The 24,718-nt window shown below is 37.1% G+C and overlaps 1 protein-coding gene and 1 long non-coding RNA gene across 2 annotated transcripts; both read right to left on the bottom strand.

The window, feature by feature from the left end:
• Positions 1-253: 253 nt before the first annotated feature.
• LOC128599977 (uncharacterized protein C1orf232) lies at positions 254-10,970 on the bottom strand. The gene is made up of 4 exons (XM_053612059.1): positions 8,888-10,970; positions 5,137-5,214; positions 4,197-4,306; positions 254-3,212 (listed from the first exon to the last, which is right to left on the bottom strand). The coding sequence occupies exons 1-4, from the start codon at positions 8,972-8,974 to the stop codon at positions 2,873-2,875; spliced, it is 615 nt and encodes a 204-aa protein (XP_053468034.1). The 5' UTR covers positions 8,975-10,970; the 3' UTR covers positions 254-2,872.
• Positions 10,971-20,225: 9,255 nt separating this feature from the next.
• Positions 20,226-21,903, bottom strand: LOC128600009 (uncharacterized). The gene is made up of 2 exons (XR_008384503.1): positions 21,841-21,903; positions 20,226-20,753 (listed from the first exon to the last, which is right to left on the bottom strand). It is a non-coding gene; the product is annotated as an uncharacterized LOC128600009 (long non-coding RNA).
• Positions 21,904-24,718: the final 2,815 nt, after the last annotated feature.

The following is a 24,718-nucleotide window of genomic DNA, read 5'->3' on the forward strand; positions in this document are numbered from 1 at the left end:
ACAAGAGTATTTCAAGCTAGACATTAGTCAAAAACGTTTAGACATAGGTTTAATAATCATATATTTGGTTTATTGTACTATTATAATAGGAAATACTATTTTATATGTCTATATTGAAGATATTATCTCTTGCTAAGGTGTAAATAGTTTTTGCAGTGAAATAAAAATAAAAAAAAAGTTATTATACTTTGATATTTGAATATTAAATATAAATATTTTTGAAATATTAAATACAGCATTTAAACTGGGACCCAGACTAGCTGTAAGAGCAGCCTGCAGTGAATCCGAATGTAATGGAAAGAAAGAAAAAACGTGCTCGCTCTGGCTTTATGTTTATATTTAAAGACGTGTTATTTAGTCTAAATGTTAGACTCTAAAATGATTTCTATCGTTGTTCATGTGGAAGCTATGATTTATCTGTTCATCTGGAGCCAAAATTGCAATAACAACTTAACAACAATGACACGTGAAATGAGTCTGAAATGATAAAAACAAACAAGGATTTCATCCGATGGTCTTTATTTGCAGTAATTTTTTTGTAAGGTGAAAGAATGAAGCAGAAGAGAAGAGAGCAAACAGCTTACAGCAGGCACCATTATGACAACGTTCCGCAAATGTTCGCACATAACAAATGTCTCTCTCTCTCGCGCTCTCTTTCTCTCACACACACAGAAACTCTGACTCTGGTTTCATATATTAGACCAAACTGAATTTAGGAGAAGCCAGGACAGGAAATAAGACAAGCAGAAAATAAGCAGAACTCACATGATCCCATTTTCCTCCTGGACAAAAGTGCATTCTTTGTGCCCACGCTACCATTCGTAACCTCATTTATATTGTTACATTACCATGTATTTTTCGCCATCTAGCAGCCATTTTGACTTATACAGTGTTTGCTTTTGTCGATTTTAATACTGTCTATTTGTCAATGTGTTTACTATAGGCATGCTAATTCAGAAATGACTCCAGTTAGCTTGTTGATGTGGTAAATAAAGACCACTACATATTAGCTTGATGATAATGCTACGTTCTGTTGTGCTCATACATGCATGCCAAAACATAGATAATTCATGGAAACCTGTGAAATTTGACCAGGACTACATTAATTACTACAATATTTTACATTTTCTACTTTAAACCATTTAGGTGTCCATCTAGGGTATCATGTGATACTAGAAAAAAAAAAAAAAACCTCATTGCTAGCACAACATACTAAATTTCGTGTAGTGTTGTTAAATACAAATCACCTGTATTATGTTGAAAACCAGAAACATGTTTCCTAAAAGGCTAAGGCTTAGCGTTCACTGTGTATGTCGCCATTTTGTCTGTGAATTCAAGTGTGCTTATGTCATCAGAACGTCCACGAGGAGCCATTCAATTGTTTATTTCTAAGTCAGTGATCATGTTTTTCTTATGTTTGAGTACAATAATCATACAAATGCAGCAACACATGATATTGTAAATCCTATAGCTGCACTAGCAGAAATTAGCATTATTGTAACAGCAGTGTTAAGGCTGTAGCTACTTATTCAATGGATTAACAAAGGTATAAAGCATGTTATGACTACTTATATGATGACTTGTTCAAGATGATGGGGTTACAATTATGTTATTCAGGTCTGGGAGATGGTTCGAAGGAAAAGAATCCACAGAAATACTAGCAGGATTAAAACTAAACTAGACTATACTTATAGTGCAAAATAACAGGGATGTTTCTTATAGGGTTATTCCATCTCAAGTGGTCCAATAATTGCAAAGTTGGTTGCTTGACTGTTTTTTCATTTTTACTACAGACACTTTTACTACAGTCACTTACTGCTTTTATCACGGGAGAAACAACACCACAGCTCAGTTTATGACACTGTTCATTTGTAAAACGCCCAACTGATCACTGTGATTCCATATTTGGTTACAATCTACTCACACATAACAACTGTACACCTGTACCAACATGACAGATCAGGCTGGTTCTTCAAATCTGGCCCACGAGGTCTACTGTCCTGCAAAGTTTACCTCCAACCTCAAACTCACAATTCTTACAGCAGAATGGTATTATAGAGGACTTGTTTTTGTGAAAATTTCACGTTCGTATCTGGTCCCCCACCAGAGATATTCAACCGGAAAGTGGTGGGAATTTTAAAAAAAAAAAAAAAACCTGCAAATTCACACCCCCATAAATAAGAGAAGTCTCAAACCTGATGCATGCACGCTATACCTACCTAAGTATCCCCTAAAAAAAAATTAAGATGGAGACTCGAACCCTTGCCGTTAAAAATTTACCGTAAATGTGGAACTGTGAGCAATCTTGAGCGCTAAATTTGGACTTAAGTTCTAAGTCAAAGGAACATGAGTGTGCAAAATGTTTATATATGTACATGTACTGTGCTCTAGAGATCAGTTTTTGTTCCGAGGAGCTAGCCCATCCTGAGCCGTGATATTGAGCTTTCCGTAAACCAAAATTTGTGTGCCAGGACACAAAGATGACCATCGTAGTTAAACCAAGTAAAATGAAAACAAACAAACAAAAAAAAATGGTGGTTTTGCAATGGCAATACATAGAGGTAATCACTCAAAAAAAAAAAAAAATTAATTAAAAACAGTCGAGCAACCTGCATTGGACCACTTGAGATAGAATGACCGTATACTAAAGAGCAAAACTGCCTTCAGGAACATATTGTGATTGCACACCATGTTATTTATGTGATTGTAGCTTGAATAGTGCCTGTTGTGCATAATTCCCTGAAGAGTGTGTGTCATGCAGCAGTACATCAAGTAAAGGCGGAAGCCATATAGATTCAGAGAGAGCAGATACAGACTAAATTCCATCCGTTTTTTTTCTTTTTCTGTCTCTGGCGTCCTCTTATGTTGTTGGCTAGTTGCTCTTGTTTGTGCTTTTGCTCTTCAGCTCGGCCAGCTTGCTGGTCACAAAGTTCCATTTAAAGGCAGGTGTATCATCATTGGCCCCGCCCAGAGAGGCATATTTGGAGAAGCTGTTGCCCTGGCCACCTCCATCTTCTCCTGCTGTGTTCTCCACTCCTGCCTGATCCGCTTCCTCTTGACTCCTCCCATCGGATCCGCCCTCACCGGCCACCTCCGCTGCTTCAGCCTGTTTCATAGCCTCTGCCTGGTTCCACTTGGTGGCAAAGGTGTCCCAGAATCCTGTGTTGCGTTTGTTGGGTCGCGTCGGCTCTTCTGGTTTCACCGCCAGTGGGCTGAAAAGAGATGAGGAGTCAAGTCAAAAGAAACATTACAGTAGGGCTCTACTGAAAATAAGTGAGCTGAGGAAGTGAGATGGAGTATTGAGTCTTTGCAATGGCGTGTTTTGGCTGTACTACAGACACTTCAGAATTTTTGCACTGCCTTGCACTTTTCAGCATAGTCACTACAAAAACTAAAGCTGCAACAGGTATACTAGAAATGAGGTTCACTCATCACTTTTGGGCTCAGACACTTCACTCTGGTCTCATAGCTTTATAAATCTGGAACTAGGATATAATAATAATAACACTATATTTCATATATAGTGTTTTATTCTTTTTTGTTTTTTGATTTTTTATTTTACTTTACTGTTTTTTCCCCTCGTTTTCTTTTTCAGAGTTGTTTCTGTTTTTAGCAACTTTCTATTTTCTTCTCTTTCTGAAACTATAGAGCACCTGTTATCAAGAAATTTCCCACCAGAATGAAAAAATGGCTCATCTTATCACTTATCTTATCTTATCTTACACTACAATGAGCTATTTTGATTTAATCAGTCATGAAAAAGAACACAATTTTGTCAAATCATACCCTGTGTCAAGGCATCCTACTTCCCATATGCTTTAAGTTTTAGAGGTTTGGGGGGGGGGGCTGTTATAGTATAGTGAACAGTTTCTCGAAGACGTTTGTTCACTAATAGATGTAGTAGCCAGTATGATGGCTAGATCCAGAGAGTTATTTTTTTATGTTTTTTTTTTTTTTAAATTTGCCTTGATTTTAAATCATAAATTCTTGAGTAACACGTTTTAGACTGTTTGATAATTGACCAGATAAAAACCGTTCAGCATAGCTGACTCAACCCAGGTTAGTGATTCTCCTGCTCACTGACTGATTAAATCTTTAGCTGAGTCTGGAGAAATCCTAAACTGTGCGTTTTACAACAGCAGATGTTGAACTGGCTACAAACACATCATGGACGTGAAGACTGGGAAGTCACTCACTGGTCCGGTACCGGCTGACTCTCAGTCTCAGACTCCAGGAGCTGATGCTCATCGTCTTTATTAAATAGAGCAGTCATACTTTTCCAGCCCTTCGTCCCCACGCCCTGTACCTGAGGGAAAACGTGCAGGGGTATATCACTTAGACTGGCAAAAAAAAACACATAGTGATGTCACACAGTGAGTTAACACCTGTAGTGTACAATAGTGTGGCTACAGGTATTCTTTTCCTTCAAATTACACAAACGTTGAAAATATACAAGCTCATCACAACACTATGCTTTTGTAGCCTATTAATGCTAAATCAGTATAACTGTATACACTGATAAGTATAAATCTAAAATAGACTTTAAATAATCATGTCATTTTTATAGGATATATATTTTTATGTGATTTACAATATTAACATGCAATAGATAAGGCTATTTTCTTCATTTATGGCTATTGTTTGCTTCTTCTTCTTTTTTAAAGGCCCAGAAATAAGCTCCGCCCCCTAGGCTAGACAAAGATACTCCACTCTGGAACAATTCAACAAGCCAGTGTAATTGAAAAAATGAGTAAGTGTTCAGTTGGGTCAAAGGGGAAGGCTCGTTAATGTTTTCGTTGCAATTGCAATTCACCTTGTAGGCAGCAGAGGGTGCCAAAAATGACAAATTGCTCCTTTAAAGATAGGAAATCAGACATTTACTTAAGTCTACAAGTTTGTTCTAGAAATGTTCCTAATTGAGCCCATACAGTACTGTATGACATTTAATACTGTTCGCTTTGAAAATGAGAAGTTAAGCATGCACCACCAGCGAAAACTGTGATATAGGATTGTGCGTTTATGATGTCATTCCAGCCCTAGCACATTCATTTTCACTGCACTAGACTGACACTTAAGTGATTAGACTGTAGATCTGTTTAATATTGAATTGCTTGTAGGCTGTGAATGTGGCCTTACTCTTTTCGCCAGCTGAGACACAGCGCTTGGTCCTTCATCGTGCTGGACTGGAGTCATTTCTTCTGCTGTCTCACACACCTACATGCAAAGGTAAATCAGTGAGATAAGGTAAGACACAACATCACTGGCAGAGCTAGAAAGAGGGTAGGGAGTTGTCAGTAGGGTGCTGCCAAGTTCAATGCAGCACACATGAGATTTCCAACATGACTCAACTCCAGTTACAGCTCTGCAATGGTAATGCAACATTAATCCACTTGTCACACCATATGGACTGGAAAGCAGTTTGTGCTCACAATGGTTCACAACTGGGTAGGCTAGATGTGTGAAATTTGCCATCGCAACTTACTGTGTTTAAGAGCAAAGCTATTATATTGTAAAGCATCCTCAACAGTCAAGCTACAAACTATTACAAAAATGTTTGAAGATTGTTTTTCTATGTTTAACATTAGATAAAAAAAAAAATAAAAAAAAAACTCTACTCTCAGTATGCTATGCTCATGTTCTAAAAGTACAGACGATACCTCTAATACGCTCCGAAAATTGTATTATAACATAATGTATTGCAATATCAAAATCACACTGTCATATCTTCCTACTATGCCTCAGTGATGCAAGTGTAGGCTACATCTGGCAGACCTGTTATGTCTCGACTGGAAAGTTATGAATTCCACATGACTAATAAAGTTATCTTGATCAAGATTTTAATCAAAGTGCCACAAAACACCACAAACTGTCCTAGTGGAGATCTGCATTTTAGTGCCAATATCTCCTGTTAGTGTTATTTGGATTAGATCTTTTGGATTTGGGTGTGAGCTAGAAATGAGTTCTAGTAGAATGAAGATTGGTTCGAATAGAAATATCTCCATCTAGTGGTTCCATATGGTCCTGCAATACACAAACTAATCTAGAGCAGTGTTTTCCCATTAAAAATAAAAAAATAATAAAAAAATTTAAAAAACAGTGTTCCCCAAATTTTCAAATAAGTTAATAATCCCACAAAAAATGCCTGATAAATGTCTGACATACTATTATTATATTATTTATATTATATTATTATTATTATGATTATTTCCCTATTATCCATACAAGGTGCTAAATCAGATCTTTTTGGATGTTCCTGGTGAACATGAACCTTCTTATGAACCGTGTTGTCAATTCTCAAATCTGATTGGTCAGAAAGTGTTGATGGATTTTCTATAATAACAGCTTGGAAAGAAGTTCCAGTGTGAGCGCTTTGTAACAGTCAGAGGAAAAGCAGTAACGTTAAGCTTTCGGAAAGTCTTCGTTACAGAAGAGTTAGTACTTTGTGGTTTCCTGGTAATGTGACAAAATGCATTTCCTTTATTCTCATTAACTTCCAAAGAGACAGAAAAAAGAGGGGCGAACAATGGAGAGGCGAACTGGTGAGGGAACGATGTTTTATAGCTGCTATAATATAAGTGATAACAGGAGCTAATTTGTTTCATAGACGTTCCACAACCTTAAATGTAACTGTAAATTGAATTTTTTTAAAGGAACAGATGTTTTTAATTAATTAGAAATTGTAATTGTTAGCAAAATCCTATGGTATAAAATGAATCAACTCTCAGGTAGTAACAGTAACTCCGCTTCATGTCAGACTGCATCACATCACATCACCCTGTTCTTGATTATTTTTCTATAAAAGCATATCCCAAGGGTTTTATTCCTCACTTATACAGTTTGCCACATAAGGAGCAGAATTAAGCAACATAATGTAAACCCATTTCATTGTAATATTAGATCAATTATCTCTTTTTTTCATTTGAGTTTTTATCCACAGTACACTTGAACTGATCTGATCTTGTGGCACTGAACTAGAGACAAAATAAGAAACTTAACCAGACAAAACACTGGGCAGAAAGGACGGATTCACAGTTTGGGGGGAGGGGGGGTGGGTTGTGATCACTGCAGTCTATACCATAACAAATAAAAAAAAAAACACTGTGAATAAGACACATAATAATATGCAATTACACTATAGAAATATACTCATAGTTATTCCTAACTCTGCCTAAGGAGATATTCATGAGAGGGCCATCACAGATTTATGTGAGTAATATATGCAGTATTTTTCTACCAACTCTGTAATAACGGGGCGTTTGACATCACATAGATTTCAGTCAGAAATCGTGAATTTGGCTTATCCTCCTTCAGAACTCTACGAAAACTCTGAGAGCACAGTAAGAATGCATTATATCTGGGCATGTATTAAGAACTGATGGATCTGCAAAGAATATTTTCTCATAACGATCCTATCTAATGCTATCACAATAATTGGAACTGTTTTCAGTACTCTACATATTAAAAAGGGCAACAACAACAAAAAAATCCATGCACATCCATCCATATAAGATCACAAGTTCTGCATTTAGTGTAAGTCAACTGAAAGACGTTTTTATTTGACGTAGGAAAAGGGGTTTCGGAAAATTGGGATCAGGGCTAATCGCAATTTTTTCCCCCAGATTCCTAGTATGGCTGCTGCTAAATCGCCTTAAATGATGGGTTTTAATATTAGCAAAACAAAACATCTTAAAGCTGTTTAACAACCTGAAAATGTATCACTGTACCTTATTTGTTGTTGCTGCTGCTTTATTTGAATTATTACACCGTGCATTGTTAGTTTCCTACATGGATTTCTACATGGTAAATTGAGTAAAATATAAATGACTCTGGGTAAATAGTTATAAATGAACAATAAACTGATGTTTTGGATGAAATTATGATATTTCCTATGATTTTCTTTGCTTGAGAAGGACACCGACTGCTAATTTTATATAGCGACTGAATAAAATGATGGGCTCATTCATATTGTAACACCTTCAAACTCTAAACAGTGGAAATAAATACAATTTAAGGGAGTTTTGATAGCCCGAATGCATATACTCTAGTTTCTAACCCGGCATCAAAACTACATCAGGTGCTCTCTATATCTTTCAGCTCTCTCAAGTTCAGAGGTCTTGAGTTGGAGCGCCTGCTCAAACCTCATCCCTGCTAAATCAGTAAACTGGTATCTGAAGCCATGCTCTTGTTAAAGATCGAATTACGGCAGGCCTTAAAGAACTGGGTCACATCCCACCGTCTGCTCCATTTCACCTGCAGCCATCTGACCCACCTGTTGCATTCCTTCTCTCAATCTCTTTCCAACGTAGACAGATTTAGATACTAAATTAAGGAGTAGGAGGCTCTCCTTGCACTTTATTAAGATTCAGAGAATCAGTTCTGTGTAAATTCACCGACGTCCACTTCCCAGAGGACTTGTTCCACTTCGTTTGTCTCCATCTGACCATGCTTAAGAGAATGACTGTGCATAATAAAGCCCTTTTCTCTGAGGTACAGCTGTAGCATAAGGCAATGTTTATCTGCTCCTATTTGGACAGGAGAGTGTTGTATTCATGCTGGACCACCTTATCAACAGCCCACGATGTGTAATATGTCCTGTTCTTTATCACGTATATATTTAGCATTGTTTAGGTGTAGAAACCGCACGAGTGGCTATTTTCAAAATAATGTCCTTTTTCCACTAATTACCTACTTTTTTCCCCAATAAGAAGCAGTGTAGCTTAACAAAACTACCTAGCTAGATATTTCCATAAACAAACTGAACCCAGAGTAGAGGTCTAGTGGTGTGATTCCTCACTCTGATGCTTGTCTTGATGATTTTTGGTTTACTGTATAACATTTATATCAATATATTTTTCCATTTAGAGTTAACTATCAGCTCTAACATTACCTCTTCAGCAGGCTCTTCCTCAGTGTCAGGGTTGAGGGTCTTCATCACCTTGCTCTTGTACACTTTCCACAGTGGATTCATGCTCATTTCTTCCAAAACCCCTGGTGAAGTGAAAACTGAGAACGAGAAGTCCCTCAAATGTCCAGTCAAACCACCATCGACTGAATTCCAGACTTTCTGCTGAATTTAGACGCTCTCAACGCTGTCTATGGTCCATCTGCACAAAAAAAAAAAAAACCTTTCAAACAATAGGCCTAGAGACGGACAGAGATGGTTGTGGTGGTGGTAGTGGTAGTATGAGTCCAAAATCCAGGTCAGAGATCCTTCATGATCTTGTATTCTTTCAGGTTTGCTTGCAGAAGCCCTGGTTACTGATTGAAGTGGAGAATGAGAGAAACAGTTGCAGCACTGATCACTCCCTCACATAGACACACTGCCACGGTTCAGGAGTCCAGCATCGGTTACCTGGAAACAGGTGTGGGTTACCTTATGAATATTTAAGCTGCTCCTTTTGAGAGAGGAGCTGCCATTGTTGGCTGGATGTGGATTGTGCAACTCAAACCCCTCGCTCTCTAGGTTTTAGGAAGATTATACATAAATACTGTACAGCTGGAACGAACATTTGTAGATTCGGATCTGACCTTCTGTGTTAACAAAATGTTTCATGTGATTAGAAAAATAGTTTATTGTCAGTGAGTTGCAAAGATTTGTCTTGTGCAACTGGTTCCAATATGTACAGTTCCCTCCACTAATATTGGCACCCTTAGTAAATATGAGCAAAGAAGGCTGCGAAAAATTGTCTTTATTATTTAACCTTTTGATCTTTTGTTTTGCAAACATAACAAAGGTTTATGAAAAAAAATAACTTTGTTAAATATATGTGTGCAACAATTATTGGCACCCTTTTAGTCAATATTTTGTGCTACCTCCCTTTGCCAAGATAACAGCTCTGAGTCTTTTCCTATAATGCCTGATGAAGTTGGAGAATACATGGTGAGGGATCTGAGACCGTTCCTCCATACAGAATCTCTCCAGATCCTTCACATTCCGAGGTCCACACTAGTGGACTCTCCTCTTCAGTTCACCCCACAGGTTTTCTATGGGTTTCAAATCAAGACTTGGACAGCCATGGCAGGACCTTGATTTTGTGGACAGTAAACCATTTTTGTGTTGATTTTGATGAATGTTTTGGATCATTGTCCTGCTGGAAGATCCAACCACGGCCCATTTTAATCTTTCTGGCAGAGGCAGTCAGGATTTCATTTAATATCTGTTGATATTTGATAGAATCCATGATGCCATGTATCCTAACAAAATGTCCAGGTCCTCTGGCAGAAAAACAGCCCCAAAGCATTAAAGAGCCACCACCATATTTAACTGTGGGCATGAGGTACTTTTCCATATGGCTACCTCTCTGTGTGCGCCAAAACCACCTCTGGTGTTTATTCCCAAAAAGCTCTATTTTGGTTTCATCTGACCGTTGAACCCGATCCCATTTGAAGTTCCAGTAGTGTCTGGCAAACTGAAAATGCTTGAGTTTGTTTTTGGATGAGAGTAGAGGCTTTTTTTCTTGAAACCCTTCCAAACAACTTCTGGTGATGTCGGTGACTTCGGATTGTAGTTTTGGAGACTTTCTGACCCCAAGACACAAATAACATCTGCAATTCTCCAGCTGTGATCCTTGGAGATTTTTTTGCCACTCGAACCTTCCTCTTTACAGTGCGTTGAGACGATATAGACACATGTCCAGGTTGATTCATAACATTTTCAGTTGACTGGAACTTCTTAATTATTGCCCTGATGGTGGAAATGGGCATTTTCAATGCATGTGCTATTTTCTTATAGCCACTTCCCATTTTGTGAAGCTCAACAACCTTTTGCCGCGCATCACAGCTACATTCCTTGGTCTAACACATTGTTATGAATGACTAGGGGAATTTGGCCTATGTGTTACCTCATATTTATACCCCAGTCACGGTTGAACAATTTCCTGTTCCTAGTCACCCAGGTGGACTAAATAAAAAAGTAAAATATCAATGGGAATATACTTCAAATATATTTTTCTCATATGAATTCATAGGGGTGCCAATAATTATTGAACACCTATATTTAACAAAGATTTTGTTGTATACACCTGCGTTGTGTTTGCAATTGTTCGATATCCATGACAGCAGAGTATTTTTGTAAATTATTTTTAACAAAAGATCAAAAGGTTAATCAATGAAGACAATTTTTCACAGTTTTCTTTGCCTATATTTACCAAGGGTGCCAATGTTAGTGGAGGGCACTGTAATACAGAATTGACAATAAAACATTACAAACATTACAGTAAGACAAGTCAAATAAACAGCAAATTGTGTTCAGAAAAACATTTAATTACAGAGAAAAAGCATAAGTATTAACAGTCCTCAGTGGTTCAATTGAACAGTAATAGCATAAAAAAGCATTACCCCAACAATATGATTACTGAAACCCAACACTAGAGTGAAGCTGTGCATAAGTAGAATGCTATGCATGTTACAACATGGAACTGAAATGGACTTAACTGAGATTATATGCCTTGAATTGACACTAATTTTATCCTATCTTGGGGGAAATCCATATAGTTTACAAATATTTTTTTTACACAGAAAAAGAGTAACTATTTTGAATAAGTGTTTACCCACTATTGCTGTGACACCTATATTAGTTTTAGTACAACCATCTGTCATCAGATGTCACACAATTAAGTGTCACACGATCTCAATATAAATACACACGTTCCTGGACCAACCCATAGTTTTGTTTTGTTTTTTTTAATGGAAAGTATATGACATAACTGTGACTCTGCCCGGAGGAGGCCGTCCACCAAACGTCAGTGAGGAGGGCATTAGTCAACCAAGAGGCCTAGTGACCTATAAATTTTGACGAATGACCTAAAGAATTGATGCTCCAAAATATTTTGAGGAGCTAAAGGATCTATATAAAGAAACAGAAATGATTCAACTATTGTGAATCATTGTCCTGTCCGCACAAGGAAAAGAAAGTTTTTGACATACCGCACAAAGTTTTTGACATACCACATGTGTAAAAACTGTGGAAGGTCTGTTTTGTCATTAATGTTGCATGGCAAGCTTGAATAAAAATCATGGGTAAGATGGTTTGTTATAATGTGAAGATTGCATTTGACCAATCAGAAAGGTTCATTATGACAAATTCCAGTAAAATAGTATCTACAAGGGTTTCAGGAAATGCCCAGAGATAACACCTATCTTAGTCGTAAGACACTATATTCTTTTAAGATGCCTTATTTGACCAACTTCCAAGGCCTGGAATTGGAACAGGTATCCTTCTTGGTGATGGTTTTCCCATTATTCTGTTTAAAACCAAATATGAGATCCATGAAAGCTGGTTTAAAATAAAACCTCTGATCAAACCTCTCACCTTAAAAAAATGGAATACCTCTAAGGTATTCATTTAAGAGCGATAGCGTGGTAATTGTACATACGCAGATGAACTTCACATCAGCTTGGGTGATCTAAACATGTTAGCCATCCATCATGGTCACCATTGTAGGCCGTGTATTCGGTCAATCAAAACCTGTCCCCAGTTAGGCAGCGATGCTTGTGAAATATCACCCATCTCATCGTCTTCCTGGCGTTTCTTTCTGAGCCACTTGATCTGGAATGAAAGATCACCGTAGATGGGAACAGGCTTCATAAAAAATGCAGAACCCTGAAGGTTTTGTTTACCTCTGCTAGTTATTCTTTTAATCAGGTTCTATATACATATAAACACTATGTTGTACAGTACTGTGTATGTACCAACAGATTATAACCTGCTACCGCAAATATAGCATTGATGAACATTTATCTGATTTAGTTTCATTTCTTCAAGAACATTACTTAAAAGAGACCCTTTTTAACCTTGCAGGTTTGTGAACATGGTATACAGATGTTAGTGTCACCAAATTCGGAAGGATGGGGTGTGTGTCTGTGTGCAGTCATGCATATCTGTCTCTCTCTCTCCCTCCAATAATGTGCGTGATGTGGAGGGTTAAGTTTCACTGTGCTGGCTGCATTATTCAGAGGACCTATTCAATTCTGGAAATGTGACCCCATTACTGTTACATGTGAGATACACCAATCAAAACTGGCAATCCTAGACTTTATAGTAATTGCAGAAATCCATACTGAGAATATCCACCAATCAGAACCCATGATATTGCTATACTATGCAACAAACATGTGTCATTTATGGCTTGGCGTGAAATCTGCAAAACAGAAAACCCACCACAATTTACACCACAATTTACACCTGATTCATGATATAGCGCACTGTTTTGAAACTCGGCCATTTTGGAGTGATGTCCAAATGCATAATGGAGAATTTCCGAAAACATTCTGCACTACAGTTTTGTAATTTATTCGGGTACAGAATGCAGAATATCTAAACGCAAATCAATGCACTGTCGAATGCTCGAATTTGATTGGTCAGAAGGTGTTCATTTTCTATAACAGCAGCTCAGACAGTAGTTCTGGCACGTTTGTATTAACATGCACTTTCTAATATGTTATCGGTCCTTTAGTGACAACTTGCACAGGGACTTGTATGATGGATGCTCCACATCATCAAAGCTTAATGTGAACTGATTAAAAATGTTGTTATTTAACAAAGAAAAACATCTAATCATCGATATGGTTACATTTCGATAAGGCTGTGTTAGTGATAACACAGTGTCTGAGTGTTGTAACAGTCAGTATGTTTTCCCCAATAAGGAAGTCTTTAGGACCGAGAAATTGTGAGGGAACAACTGCTTATAGCTACTAGAATGTAAGTAACAACTTGTTTCAAATGTAGCTATAAACCGATAAAAAGTATGACGTTCTTTAAATTGCTGTGGCATATGAATATGAATAAAACACTTCAGGATGTGCTGTTATGTATAAAAAATAAAAAAAAAAATTAAAAAAACATAATCATTAACTTCAGGGTGGCTGCAAAAGTGAACTGTTACTACCCCAAAGATGTATACTTTCCTAGAACATTATTACTTAATTAACTACTATAATCCACTACATGAAAGACATCATTCATGTGAAAATGTGGGATATATATAATGGAAAATATGTTAATTAGTGTATATCAGTGGATTGACAATATTGAGGTAATGTTTATGTGGGCAACGTAAAAAAAATCAACTTGTAATGTAACTTCTGTTCATTAGGTTAATGTGGATTAAATTAGATCGTCTTTTCAAACACAGCACCTACTGACTTTGCTTCTTCTTCTTCTTCTTCTTCTTGTTTTTATTTATAAGAGTTACACTTGGCCTGGATCAATAAGTCAAAACTTTGCTAAGCAGGAAATATCCATAAATGGGGGATATATGCTGGAGGAGAAACCACCAATAAACCACCACTAGGTGGCGCTAGATACTGGCTTTTTGATTTCCATGCGCTAATCATCAAGATTAAAACAAACAAACAAACAAAAAAAAAGCTTGAAATATTTCATTTTATGTGTAATGAATCTAAAATATATGAAAGTTCCACTTTTTGAATTAAATTGCGGGAAATAAATGAACTTTTCCACGATATTCACATGTTTTGAGATGCACCTGTAAATTGTCACACACCATTATAGTGCACACACAAATGTAATATTAGTGGGACACAAATGGCACCCAAGTAATCTGAGAAATAGTCAAAAATGTTGCATACACACTGTTTATGATTTTATTACACAAACCAAGCAAGTAACAGATACACTAATTTTAATATACTGTACATTTCTTTTTCTGCCATGTATTCTTTCTGATTTTGCTTTCAAATTGTATTTAACTTGTTGAGGAGCACATGCATATGTAAATATTTCCTTTTCTCACCTTTTTCTGTCTTTTTTAATTAAAACATTTCCTCTACTTTTTCATGTATTTTTCCTTTCCTTTGATTTATTTTTATAGGTAAGTGGGGATGTCACCTCTAGATGGCGGTAGAAATCAGGTCCATGAATAATCATACATGAAACATAGAACAAAATGGAACATGATGTTCCTGTTCTGTGTTCTTCTGCCTCTCCTCCCAATCCCCCTCCCACTGGAGAAAGCTCACGTGTAGGCCATGTGCACATACATCTGTACATACACGTGGGAGTGTCAGCGTCCTTCATTGTGTTGACTCTCCTTGGAATTGAGGTGGTGCAGTTGGGCAGCATCCAGACACCAGATGCACACACAGACCAATGTAAATAAACTCATTATTGCTCATTCGAAGGAAAATAATTTACGACATATTAGCAATTTCATAATAAATTAATGAGAATAATCATGCGAGATTAAAGACCAATATTAGAACTATCATTAAAATCTAAATTGTAATTTATTACAGTAGTCCATTTATTATCAGCCCAGGTCTGTGGATTATCTTTCAAAAGAAAAACCAAACAGCTATGATACCTATGTTCATCTTCGGTAAACTCTATATACTGGTAAGGAGTGTGGTGGGTTATGGAGCCTATCCTGGGAACACTGGGCTCTGTGAGGGAATACACTCTGGATGGGACACCAGTCCATTGCATTGCACCGTGCAAACGCATTCTCACGTAAGGGCATTTACATCACCAATCCACCTTCTGGGATGTTTACAGACATCTTTATGTGCATTCAAATCCAGAAACCATTTACTAATGTGTTGCTTCAAAACCTTACAACATATTCTCTTTTATTCCAGTCTTAAAGATGTCCTCTTTCACTTGGGTTTGGACATTTGTTTTTATGACCAGTAGCAGTTTGTGTTAGGAACTCATACCTACAATGGAGCACACGTCAAACCCAGCAGAGCAGGTGAGGGTTAAGGATCATTCTTGAGGTCTCAGCAAAGTTGAGGTTTAAACTTTAATACTTGAAACTGATTAGTGCGAATTCTGCTCTGGTTCTTGAGTTTGTGGGCCATTGACGAAATTTTCAAAATGGGACCCTCCAGCCAGTTAGATCCCAATACACGCCAGGTTCTTTATCTTAAAATTATGTTTGCTTAAATAACCCTAGAGTAAATAACTGTAAAAGCAAACCTGACTTACCGTGCCTTCCACTCGGTAAATATGTACAAAGAAGGCTGTGAAAAATTGTCTTTATTGTTTAACCTTTTGATATTTTGTTAAAAAAATTTACTCTGCTCTCGTGGATATCACACAACTGCAAACAGAACACAGGTTTATCACAAAAAACAAATCTTTTTTAAATATATGTGTTCCATAATTATTGGCACCCCTATGAATTCATATGAGAAATATATATTTGAAGTATATTCCTATTGATTTTTTAAAAAAATTTAATACACCTGGGCGATTAGGAAGAGGAAATTGTTCAACCATTAATTCCTGTTTCACAGGGGTATAAATATGAGGTAACACATAGGCCAAATTCCCTTAGTCATTAATAACAATGTGTTAGACCAAGGAATGTAGCTGTGATGCGCGGTTGTTTGGAAGGGTTTCAAGAAAAAAAGCCTCTACTCTCATCCAAAAACAAACTCGAGCGTCTTCAGTTCGCCAGACACTACTGGAACTTCAAATGGGATCAGGTTCTATGGTCAGATGAAACCAAAATAGAGCTTTTTGGTAATAAACACCAGAGGTGGTTTTGGCGCACACAGAGAGGTAGCCATAGGAAAAGTACCTCATGCCCACGGTTAAATATGGTGGTGGCTCTTTAATGCTTTGGGGCTGTTTTTCTGCCAGAACAAAAGATTTGAACAAAAGATCAAAAGGTTAAACAACAAAAGACAATTTTTCACAGCCTTCTTCGCTCATATTTACCAAGGTGTCCAATATTAGTGGAGGGCACTGTAGCTACCTTGCACAGCTGGGCTAAAGACTCCATATTGCACTTATTTATGAGTTATTCCTATTTGTTTGGTTATATCACCATCCCTCTCTCTCCATCTGTTTTTCGACAGTCTTTCCTTACATAACTCAGTCCTGCCTGACTGACACTAATATCGCTTGTCATTCTGTGTGAAGGGCTGTGTGTCACACAAGGCTCTGCAGCTGTTTATGTGCTTACAGCCAGCCTGATATGCATACTTCTATATACATACATATAAATATACAGTACATTCATGGCAGTTCAATGACAGCACAGAATGTTCCGTCCAAAAATGGCTTCCACATCAAACACACTGACCCCTGCAGAATTCAAAATCGGACCAGTTAACGTTTTCCAAATTCAGGTCATCCCAGTTTACTTCTAATGCAGTTAGAAACTGGAAACATTATTTGCACCACAGTTAACACCAACATTACTAGCACCTCCAAACACTGATTTAGTGTTAAGACAACCTTTGTATGTAGGTTTGGGTCCATTAACATATTGAAACAAAAATGCTGGGCTAAATAATGCCCAAAGTGATGCCATAAATCTTCTTAATAACCCCTGGACCACTTGATGCAAAACATGCCAAAATTGTGGTGTTGCTCTTATTAAGGGGTTCTTCTATGCAACCCTTCTAAAGAGATTTTCATTACGGTGGTATAGTTCAAACTTTTTGATTGTGTTTTTTTTTTTGTTTTTGTTTTTTTTATCAGTGAAATTCTCTAAACTTCATTCTGATAATAGTTCAGTATTATACACCTGTATTTGATTTTAAACCTGTAAGCAAATACAGCCCTTATATTTGAACTGCCTGCTCATGCAACACAAGGATCACACCCAAACCAACAGATGCAAAACAACAAAGGACCATTTTGCATCAAGTTGAAAGCTAATTTTCACATGAGATCTTTATACACAGGTTATGCAACTTTAGAATTTATGATATTAGCTACAAAGAATGTTGTTAGAATGTATCTGACAAACGAGCTTTTATAACATTAACATTAAATGGCATATGTTGAATCTATGTTAAAATATGAACTAGCTTTACAGAAAACAGGCTAAACCATTAACTAGCATTACAGAAAACAGGTTAAAATATGAACTAGCATTACAGAAAACAGGTTAAAATATGAACTAGCATTACAGAAAACAGGCTAAACCATGAACTAGCATTACAGAAAACAGGTTAAAATATGAACTAGCATTAAAGAAAACAGGTTAAAATATGAACTAGGATTACAGAAAACAGGTTAAAATATGAACTAGCATTACAGAAAACAGGTTAAAATATGAACTAGCATTACAGAAAACAGGTTAAAATATGAACTAGCATTACAGTAAACAAACTAAACCATGAATTAGCATTACAAATAACAAACTTAACCATGAATTAGCATTACAAATAACAAACTAAACCATGAACTACTATTATAGCAAACAGGCTAAACCATAACCTAGCATTACAATAAACAGGCAAAATCTATGGACTAGCATTTAGTAAACAGTTCAAATATGAACGAGTAATCAATGACCTAACATTACAACAAACCATTAAATCATGAACTAGCATTTTAGTAAACTGGCTAAACCATGGGCTAGCATTATACTAAACAAGCTAACATATAAACATGAATTTCTTAGTGAGATTTCGTAGCAAAAATACACCTCTAGCTTAATACACTGGCATTTTAAACTTCTGAAAACCACAAGATGTGAAATTACTTAATTTACAAATCATTCTTGATGACTCATAAAACAAACAGTCAATATGTTGTTATTATCAAGAAATTAATGGCTAAACACCAACACCAAGCTAACAGGTAGTTGGCCAGGGATGGGGGGAGTTCATATTTTCTCTTCACTTTGCTTCCTCAAGCTCACATAGGAACATATATGCACAAAAGTGTGCCATTACTGTGTACTATAAATGCGTGTTCATGTGAATATAAAATTCCACTACAACTCGACACACAATTTCCACACTCTGTTTTCAAGAAAATGTTTCCTTTTGCCACGTTTGCCTTAGCAAACATCAAACATCATGAGCATCTGAGGCCCTTCCACAGGCCTGACAATGTGACCTAGTAATACAATATCACTTCATTAAAACTGTGTACACATGCTCACAAACAGTTGTTCTTTAATCTTCTACCAACTGTTTGGTATTTGTTGGACAGATAATGCATATGAGATATAGACATAACTGACCAACAATAATATTTGTGCTCAGTAAATCCACATCATTCAAATATTGTTTACTGCAGTAATACATCATAAATCACAATGCTGAATAGAGTTAGTGGTGCTAACTTTTGATCTAAAGGAATACAGCCAGGTTTGTTAACCTCACTGCATGGCTATCATTGCACCTAGCTTGCACAACAACACAAGCTCCAACAAACCATGAAGCTTAAAAATGAACCATGAAGCAGTCACATGATCTGAAGTCATGATGACCTGACAACAATAAAAATTTAACTTGTGTAATAGACCAGAGATCTTTTGAAATCCATTAAATGATTCATAGTGACTCTAAAAATTAGCATACAGTCTTCTGTCAAACTGCTGGAACGGCAAGGCCAGTTCATTTGTTTTTGTTTTTGTAGACTGAACACATCTGGCCTTGAGATCAAAAGATGAATATGAGAAGAGAGTTTAGAATTTCAGCTTTTATTTCCTGGTATTTACAACCCCAGTTCCAAAAAAGTTGGGACACTGTGTAAAATGGACATAAATGTAAATAAAAACAGAATGCAAAGATTTGCAAATCTCATAAACCCATATGTTATTTACAATAGAACATATGAAAACATATCAAATGTTTAAACTGAGTAAATGTACCATTTTAAGAAATAAATAAGGTAGTTTGAATTTGATGGCCGTATACATCTCTCAAAAAAGTTGGGACGGGGGCAACAAAAGGCTGGAAAAGTAAGTGTTAGTAAAAAAAAGAAACAGCTGGAGGTTAATTGGGAACAGGTCAGTAACATGACTGGGTATAAAAAGAGTATCTTCTAGAGGCGGAGTCTTTCAGAAGTAAAGATGGGCAGAGGTTCACCAATCTGCGAAAAACTGCATCTACAATTTGTGGAACAATTTCAGAATAATGTTCCTCAATGTAAAATTGCGAAGACTACGAATATCTCATCATCAACAGTACGTAATATCGTCAAAAGATTCAGAGAATCTGGAGAAATCTCTGTGAAATCTCCACCTTTTTGGAATTGGGATGTGTTGAACAACACAAAACAGAACCTTTTTTATCAGACCACCCAATTGTTAGGCAAGTAAAAGTATAGAAACAGACAAGTCTTGAAGTAAATTAAAGTAAATAGAAGTTAATATTTGTTTGATTATCCCTTGCTTGCAATAACTGCATCAAGTCTGCGACTCACTAACACCACCAAATTATTGGTGTCTTCTTTTGTGGTGCTTTTCCAGCCTTCTACAGGAGCCTCTTTTAGTTGTTGTTTGTTTTGGGGGGGGGGGGGTTCTTGTTTCAGGAAGTGAAATGCTGCTCAGTTGGGTTAAGGTCTGGTGATTGACTTGGCCAGTCTAAAATCTTCCACTTTTCCCCCTTTTTGTTGAGCTGGCAGTGTGTTTTGGATCATTGTCTTGCTGCATTAAAAAGGTCCTATTAATCCAATTAATTTTGATGCATTTACCTGTAGACAAAATGTTCCTGTTAACTTCTGAATTCATTCTGCTCCTACCGTCATGAGTTACATGACGGACAGTTACATCAAACAATTACGATTAGTGAGCCTGCTCCAGAAGCAGCCCTACAAGCCCAAGCCATGACACTACCTCCCCCATGTTTCACAGATGAGCTTGTATGTTTTGGATCATGAGTAGATCCTTTCTTTCTCCACACCTTTCCATCACTTAATGTGTAGAAGTTAATCTTGGTTCCAGAACTTTTGTGGCTCGTCTCTGTGTTTCTTTGTGAATTCCAATCTGACTTTCCAGTTCTTACTGCTGATAAGTTGTTTGCATCTTCTGGTATGGCCTCTATATTTCGGAACACATGAAAAACAAATGAATTAGCCTTGCCATTTCAATAGTTTGGGAGGAGACTGTTTTTATCTATCTAATCTAATTCGCAGATTTCAACCAACTAATCTTCTTCAGAGAGTAAATTCATCAGGCAATTATTTGAATCTTCTGAGCAAACAGCAAATAAAGTCTGTAAACAGTTGACTTTTACCTCAATAGGAGGTGTGGATATGTGACTCTCAATGTGGGAGGTCACAATCCCAGTGTGCTGTCATGGCCATGTGGTGTGGTATGCAGCAAGCGAGCCCCCCTACCACTCCTACAGTATCACATTTCTATGCTTCCTTTCTTTCACCTGACATATGTGCTCTAAAAACCCCAGAGAAGATTGAACTGATTGATAAATAGACCAAAATAAACATTGCTGTATCTTTGTCTTTACCAGGGTCTAAAACCTTATTTATTTTTGTTCCATTAGCCTTGTCACTTGGTTTAGACAAGTATGCCTGGAGTCCCTGCATTCCATTCTCTTTACACACATCCACACATGTTCAATCACTCCTTAACACACACCAGTTTAGTACAATGTGTGTCATACTAAAGCACGATCCTAGATATAGAGTATCAGCATACAGTATGTGGTAGACTTATATAATGTAGTTCATTCTGAAACAGGTGTCCTTGTAGTCAAATACAGTATAGAATGTAGTCCATGTATGACTACTAGAACTCTTAAAATAGATGGCTAAAACTATTGCCACTCCACAATCTGAAAATCTATATAATGGACTGCTACGGTTCTTCAAAAACGAACAGTTAAATATAATGTCTGTATAGCTTTGCTGATTGCACACGAATGAAATGATCTGATTTCATCAGTTATTGGATTATTTAATTATAAATGAAATATTAATGGAATGTTAGAACCTTTTTTTATTCATGAAAGAATTACACATCATACTTTTATCCATTTATTGTTAGATGTAATGTTGCGTAACATCGAGGAAATACCTTATCACTTACATTATAGCAGTTTTTGCAAGTCATTTCCTAACCATTTCAAAATGCTGAGGTAAATAGGTGTTTACATGCATGAACTTACATGTAATGCCGATACGTCACGCTTCTGAGGATGCACACGGAAAAAAGGTCCTGTAGTGATCCGATTACATCCTAGAGTCTTGTTGTAAATCATTTGGCCTGTACCCTGTAGAACTCTCAATAGTTGGGTGTCAGTTTTCGCATTTGTCTCTATCTACTCTTACACACGCTGGCTCTTTGTCCAAATAACTACCGGTATATGTTTGGACCCAAGGCACAGCAGCTGTTTAGTCTATATGTGATGTTTTAAATTATTCAGTGGTCACACATCAATCACTAGGGCACAGAGGGGAAAAGGTAATGTCGTTTCACGTCGCCCAACTAACAGGCCTGTGATTTGGGACCCGTGATTGAAGGGTCTGATATCAGCTGTTGCTTTCGACAACTGATTTTTTATTTCATTTTCAAATCTTAAATGAAGTTTAAAAATTTGCCAGAGAAATCTCACTACGGTTACGTATTCTAAACAATGTTACTACAAATGTTAATGTTGCAAATAATAGTACACTTATGCAACACCACATCATACTAACTGTTTCCATGATCTTTCACTCATTTCTAGCCAAATTTGTCTCTCTCTGTAGGTCTCTCTGACCCTGAATGACCAGGTGTTAGCCAACAACACCTTTTACATCATCTAGCCACTACAGCAATTCAATTAGCCACATCTGCCCAAACCCAACCACAAATCTAATTTGATGAGACCCTTTGCTTACAGCTGGGACAAAAACTGAAATGCCACACAATCATTTATTGCTTTTGGATCATTTTTGGCACCTTAAAAACTTAAACGTGACTACTTACAACTTGGCCGAAACAGACTTGCCATTGCATTCCCTTATGTGTCTAATCGCAACCATATTTGAACCATATACTCACCAGCCACTTGATTAGAAACACCTTTACACCTGCACATTCATGCAATTATCCAATGAGCCAATCATGTTGCAGCAGTGCAATACATAACACCATGTAGATACAGGTCAAGAGCTTCAGTTAATGTTCACATCAAACATCAGAATTGGAAAAAGAAAATGTGATCTCAGTGACCTTGGTAGCATGGTTCTTGGTGTCAGACAGGCTGGTTTGAGTATTTCAGAAACTGCTAACCTCCTGTGATTTTCACACAAAAGTGTCTCTAGTAACTCAAGTAACCACTTGTTACACCCATGATGAGCAGAAAAACATCTCAAAACAAACAACTTGTTGAACCTTTATGTGGATGAGCTACAACAGCAGAAGACCACATCAGGTTGGCAAAAAATACCAGTAGTTTTTCTTCCAATCTTCCAATCTTCTGCCCAGTTTCATTGAAAAGGCCTTTAAGACTATTGCAAGGGAAAACTATAAAAGTGTTTGTTTCCATGTCGTTGAACACCATGACATTAATTTATTTTGAAAGATAATGGAGAGGTGAACTGAAGACATGTGAAAACCTGGGCAGAACCAGTTTTTACCCCTCCCGTAATACTACGCTCCAGGGTGTTATGAAGTACAACTCAGGGGAAAACAACTAGTATTCTTGGCTCTGAGAAGAACAGGGTCTTTCATAGTCAAGCTTTGTGCACTCCGACGTTTTATAGACAGACAGTAGCTCTCTGAAGTCTACAAACGGCTTCAGAGACAAAAATAAGCCTTTTCATGTACCAACAATTGAACAAATGGAAAAGGAAAGAAGAGGGGGTGGTAGAAAGGAAATTAAACAGGGTTACCTAAGCCATATTTCCACATCTGAGTTTTAATGTACCAGATCATCATTTCTTTGCAGGGGAGTTGTGAATGTAAGGCACTGCAATTGAATTAAACAGGCAAATACAATGTGATGCAAATACCACTAAGCCATAATCATAGGGCAAAGCCATGGTTTTCTCTTTGTGGTGTGCTATTTTAGACCACGATATAATAAGCTCTGGTAAACCGCATTCTTTAAGAACTGTTCCCTGTGGTACCATTTCAGATTAGATGAAAAATCTGTCTTGTCAGTTTGATTGGACTTCACTGTTTTCTGGACATGCATACCAACAATGAATGAAATATAGAAACAGTGTGACACAATGTACTATCTTAGTAATGATGGTAAATAAAAATTTTGAGTATACACAAAATGCTAAGAAATGAATAGAAGCTATCACATACTAAAGTGCTGTCTTGGTGTTTTGTTAATAGACTTAACCCTGAACATTTCTTTAATTTCTAGGTCATACTCTCTGCAGAGTCCTGAGGGAACTTTATGTTCACTGGGCGAAAAACAGCATAGTAGTAAAGCCTAGATTATACTTGCTTCTAGCTATGTGTAAGCATATGCAAGATGGCTGGTGCATGTATCCATTGATTACTGCCAGTGATAGAAAAGAGAAATGTCCCCTCTGCAATGCCCCAAATGTTGTCTCAAGAACATGGCAATATGACCACGTACTGCACAAGCCAGCAGAAGTCTTGGAGCGATGCAGAACAAATATGATTCCCTTCCTTCATTCATTCATTCATTCATTCATCTTCAATAAGTGCTTTATCTTGGTCAGGGTCATGCAGGGTCCTAACCCTATCCTGGGAACACTAGGCATGAGCGAGGAATACACCCTGGATGGGATGCAAGTCCATCAAAGATTATCTCATGCTACACATACATTTTACAACACCACTGCAGAGGAAAATGAGAAAGATCCCGAGCTGGTCAATATTTGACCTCCACTGGCAGCTATAGTTCCAATCACTATGACCCCACTGACATGCTTGACTTTCTGATATGGCCTTTAACAGTCAGAACAGTTGATGATTATAGTCTACTGTCCCATTGGAGGAAAGAATGGAGGTGGAATTATTATAATATATGATTAACAATCATGATAGGAGATATATAGTGGTGTTTAAGATGGTCC

Source organism: Ictalurus furcatus, chromosome 23 (assembly GCF_023375685.1).
Source record: "Ictalurus furcatus strain D&B chromosome 23, Billie_1.0, whole genome shotgun sequence".
In the NCBI taxonomy this organism is placed as follows: Eukaryota; Metazoa; Chordata; class Actinopteri; order Siluriformes; family Ictaluridae; genus Ictalurus; species Ictalurus furcatus.